General features: G+C 38.8%; 2 protein-coding genes across 3 annotated transcripts in view; both read left to right on the top strand.

Moving 5' to 3' along the window:
- The window catches only part of sfi1 (SFI1 centrin binding protein), a gene marked incomplete at its 5' end in the record, with an annotated part of 6,479 nt that extends 5,299 nt beyond the window's left edge, over positions 1-1,180 (top strand). Inside the window, 2 exon segments of the mRNA XM_014006229.1 lie at positions 42-141; positions 308-1,180. Of these exon segments, the coding sequence (XP_013861683.1) occupies positions 42-141; positions 308-445 (238 nt within the window).
- A 48-nt stretch (positions 1,181-1,228) lies between these two features.
- Positions 1,229-4,305, top strand: part of sxph (saxiphilin) — a gene marked incomplete in the record, with an annotated part of 12,030 nt that continues 8,953 nt past the window's right edge. For both annotated transcript variants that reach the window (XR_001310061.1, XM_014006230.1), the window contains 1 exon segment: positions 1,229-1,450. Coding sequence is in view for 1 of the 2 variants with exons in the window: in XM_014006230.1 (XP_013861684.1) it covers positions 1,253-1,450 (198 nt within the window).

The raw sequence follows: 4,305 nt of genomic DNA, 5'->3' as shown, positions 1-4,305 counted from the left end.
TACAAGTAGTCAGTGATTGAGGTTTGTGTTTGTTTGCTTAGGGCATGGCGAAAGCTGAGAGAGGTGTTGCAGAGGTGGCTGCAGACGAGCGCACAGGAAGAACACATGGAAAAAACTGCCGTTTGTGAAGAGCTGAAGGAGGTAAAGACATAAGTGATCATGTTAGTAAAAATGACACAAATGTTGCAAACAGTACAGCCAGACAACACCAGAGTCTTCATCCAAGTCTCATCTAAATTAAAGAATTTTAAAAACCTCAAAACTACTATCCACCATAAACGAATAAAGCTGATTCTGTGTTTCACAGCTGGAGGAGCGCATTAACAGTTTGTCCTCTGAGCTGGAAAAGCTGAAACCGACGATGCTGCTTCACACTGAGAGAATCCGACAGTTACACTCTGCACTCCACACCGCAGGAGCTCATCGCTCAAATGCAAAAAACTAAGGAAACCAGTAGCTGTGAGTTTACAATGTGGCAGGAAAACACTCACTCACCTGGTTATGTTTGGGACTGTTACAGCTCTGTCACGTTTTCTAAGAGGAACATTTTCTTATCAAGCTTGCTGAACTGCAGCTAACTGCTTTTCCTTTCCAACTCTTAATCCTAGCATTCATACAAAGCTGGTTATTTCTACATGTTAATCTTAAAAACTCTAAAAAGGTTAATCACATCTACAAACATGAAATCCAACTTTTTTTTAAAGCTGCATTTGCACTTCATTTGTAAAACGTTGGCTAGGGGGTCCTCCTTGTGGCAGATGGTGCTAAACATTTTCCATATGTGTGTAAAAAGTGACTTAGCTGTTTCCAAAGTACTGGCCCTTACGCAATAAGTTTTCTCCTTCGTACGCGCTGCAGCCTCTGATATTTTAGGTAAATCTGTGCAAGAAAATCGGATGTTTTGGACTCAAAGAGACTGCATGGGACATTTTAACCTGAACCTTTGGATCCACAGCAACCTAAAAAATGAGAGGATTCTGTCAGATTTTACTGTTTGTCATTTTTGTGTGCTGCATCAGGGGTGAGTTTTGTTTCAAAAGTATTTATTATTGTTAATTTCTGTTGATGATTAGGTGTAATGTAAAAAGTTTTTTTTTACTGTTTTGTTGATGTTGACATTTTTATTGCCCATTTTAAGGACTTTTTTCAGTAAAACAAGTGATTGTTAAACCTTTTAAAAGTTTCCTGTAGACGCGAGTTTCTTTGCATGCACAAACATTTCCTGAAGCACAAACATGCTTGAAACTGACTGATGGCTGCCTCGTGCCGATCATTAAAACTCGCAGCCAAGAAGGTGCGCTGGTGCACAGTCTCGGATCCGGAGCAGAGGAAGTGCGCGGAGCTCGCCAAAGCTTTGGTGGCAGTGCTACCGCCAGCTGCCGTCGCGGCTTTCGCCAGACTCTCGTGCGTACGAGCGTCCAGCACGGCCGACTGCGTCAGTAAAATCAAGGTGAGCAAACTTTTTTAAAATGAGCAATTTTTAGCGCTGAGAGGTGAGGGAAAAGGTTATCATGAACACGAGATGATTTGTTTCTGTTGTCTGTAAGAATAAAATAAAAAAGAAATGCAGTTAGAAAAGTTGCATCAGATTCCTCACAGTTTATGACTGGATAATTCAAAGTTGATTCAACTAATAAAATACAAATTTCAGATGCAGTGGTGGGCAGCACTAATCTAAAGATTAGTTGCACTAACCCTAAATCACTAACTTTAATATTTAGGTTCCCTAATTCTAAAGCACTAAAATCCCAGCTGACCCATGGAACATTCCTCAGAGTCAACATGAGACAATATTTTCTGTGTGCAGAATATTGTTGATATTGTTATATTAATTATTGTTAATATTTCATCTAGTTTGGTGGTTCCCAAAGTTGGGGTCAGGACCTCTTTGTGGGTCACAAAACATCAAGTGAGTGTCCCCAGATGATTTCCAGACATCAATTTAAATGCATCAAAAATTCCAATAGAATATTTTCATCATGATTATTGCAATTTTTTAAATCATAAATTAATAAAAATTAGTATCATAGTTACTAGGTTTATTATTCCCATGTTTAACAGAGTTATTAGCAAAGTTTGCATACATAAACAAGTAATATATGGGGTCACAAGTGTCTGCAACTGTTATTCTGTGGGCCAGAAGCAAAAAAAGTTTAAAACCACTGATCTAGTAAGTGACACACATGACCAACACGTCTGACAGCTCTCACCCTCAGCTGGTGACAATGTTGATTAAAGAACTCAATTAGTGCTTATAAATTCAGCCCATAAATTTAACAAGCGCTAATCCACTAATGAATTAAGAAATTAGCAAAAGCCCTAAAGCACTAATCAGAAAATTAGTTTCCCAATTAGTGCTTTAGTGGAACTGTGCCCACCACTGTTCAGATGTTTCTAGCAGCTTTGTCTGAATATACAGCGGGTAAAATAAGTATTGAACACGTCACCATTTTTCTCAGTAAATATACAGGTGCTGGTCATAAAATTAGAATATCATGAAAAAGTAGATTTATTTCAGTAATTCCATTTAAAAAGTGAAACTTGTATATTATATTCATACATTACATACAAACTCGTATACAGGTGCTGGTCATAAAATTAGAATATCATGAAAAAGTAGATCTATTTCAGTAATTCCATTTAAAAAGTGAAACTTGTATATTATATTCATACATTACATACAAACTCATATATTTCAAATGTTTATTTNTCAAATTTTAAATTGTGTTGATAGATAAATAAATTACAGAACTTTATTTTTCAAATGTTTGTCCTATTTGAAGCGGAGAGGAGCACCAGTCAGTCTGCCTGGTGGCATTAATCGTATTAATCGTTAAGTGCCAAAAAATAATCGATTAATGTTTTTCTGACTATTAATCACACACGATATGATTATGCCCAACCCTTACTAGAACCACCTTTTGGGATCATCTCCTCTTCTGGGCTGTGTCTCCAAGCTGAGCTTCCTCATCACGGAGTACACACACAGAAGGAGGTTCTTAAAGAGACAGAGGCCAATTTCAAGGTGTTTAGAAAATGATATGATGAGAAGTCAAGTTTATTTTCTATTTAAAAATGAAAAAACAGCATTTTAATAACAACTGAAGGTGACATAGTTACATTTATTATGGTATAAAATTTAAATGTATGCCTGAGAATCACATAATATTGCCCCTTTAATGATTTATACACGTAAAGTAATTATGTATGGGAGGTATGTTAACCTTTTTACTTTTACCTATTTGTCAGCCAGTGATCAAGATCAGTTCAGGTTACTTTGTCCTGATGGAACACAAGCACCTCTGATCCACTTCAGGAGCTGCAATCTGGGCCGTGGTCCCGGAGCAGGAGTGGTCTCCAGGCACAATTTTCGTAAAGTCGTCCGCAAGTTTGTAACAACGGTGCAGGTAAAAATGACTCCCCACCCCCTCCCTAATTTTCCTCTCAAGTTTGAATTGCCTTCACAGTCACAGCTGAGTTTGAATCTCACAGATTCTATTTTTTTTGTTTGTTTTTTAGCTGCTGTTTGGTCGACAAGGGAAAGAGAGACAGCGTTTCCAAATCTTCAACTCATTAACTTTTGGAGAGAGCGACCTGCTCTTCAGAGACGCGACAGATAAGCTGGTTGTTGTGGCCGACGACACAGACGTCAGTCAGGTGATGGGGCTGGACTATGTTGCTCTTCTCAAAGGTCTTGGTCATGAAGGTGCTTATGCTTTTGGTGCTAAAGAATCTTCATTAAAAAATAAAGAAAATATTCAGAATGACTTTTATGGCTTGTGCAGGAAGCTCTCTGGAGGACAGCGTCGTGCGTTGGTGCTGCATCAGCCACGCCGAGCAGAAGAAGTGTGAGCAGTGGGCTCTCAACGTAAAGTCCGACCCTCTGGTGTGCGTCCGCGCTGCCTCGATGCGTGACTGTATCGAGAAGATCAAGGTAAGTCGTTCAGATCAACGAAACATACACAAGCTGCAGTAACCTGGATCGTTTATTTTATTTTATTTTTTGATCTTTTTGTTTTTTGTACCCAGAGGGATGAGGTGGATGCTGTCTCGCTGGATGCAACTCACTCATTCATCGCGGGAAAATGTGGTCTCATCCCTGTGGTAACAGAGTATTACGGTAAGAAGGTTCAAAAACATATTTACATTTAACTACTCATCATTTACAACTTGAGTTATTTTTTCTGTTTATAGCTCATTGTGAGGTTAATGTTTTTGGTTTGTTGACTTATTTAAAATGAATGGACCATGTTCCGTGACTCCATTGGCGAGGCGGCTTATCGGAGCTGCGGCCGCAAGGTTGTC

The sequence above is a fragment of the Austrofundulus limnaeus genome, unplaced genomic scaffold (genome assembly GCF_001266775.1).
Source record: "Austrofundulus limnaeus strain Quisiro unplaced genomic scaffold, Austrofundulus_limnaeus-1.0 Scaffold35, whole genome shotgun sequence".
Lineage (NCBI taxonomy): Eukaryota > Metazoa > Chordata > Actinopteri > Cyprinodontiformes > Rivulidae > Austrofundulus > Austrofundulus limnaeus.
This window is presented reverse-complemented; position numbering and strand designations above follow the sequence as displayed.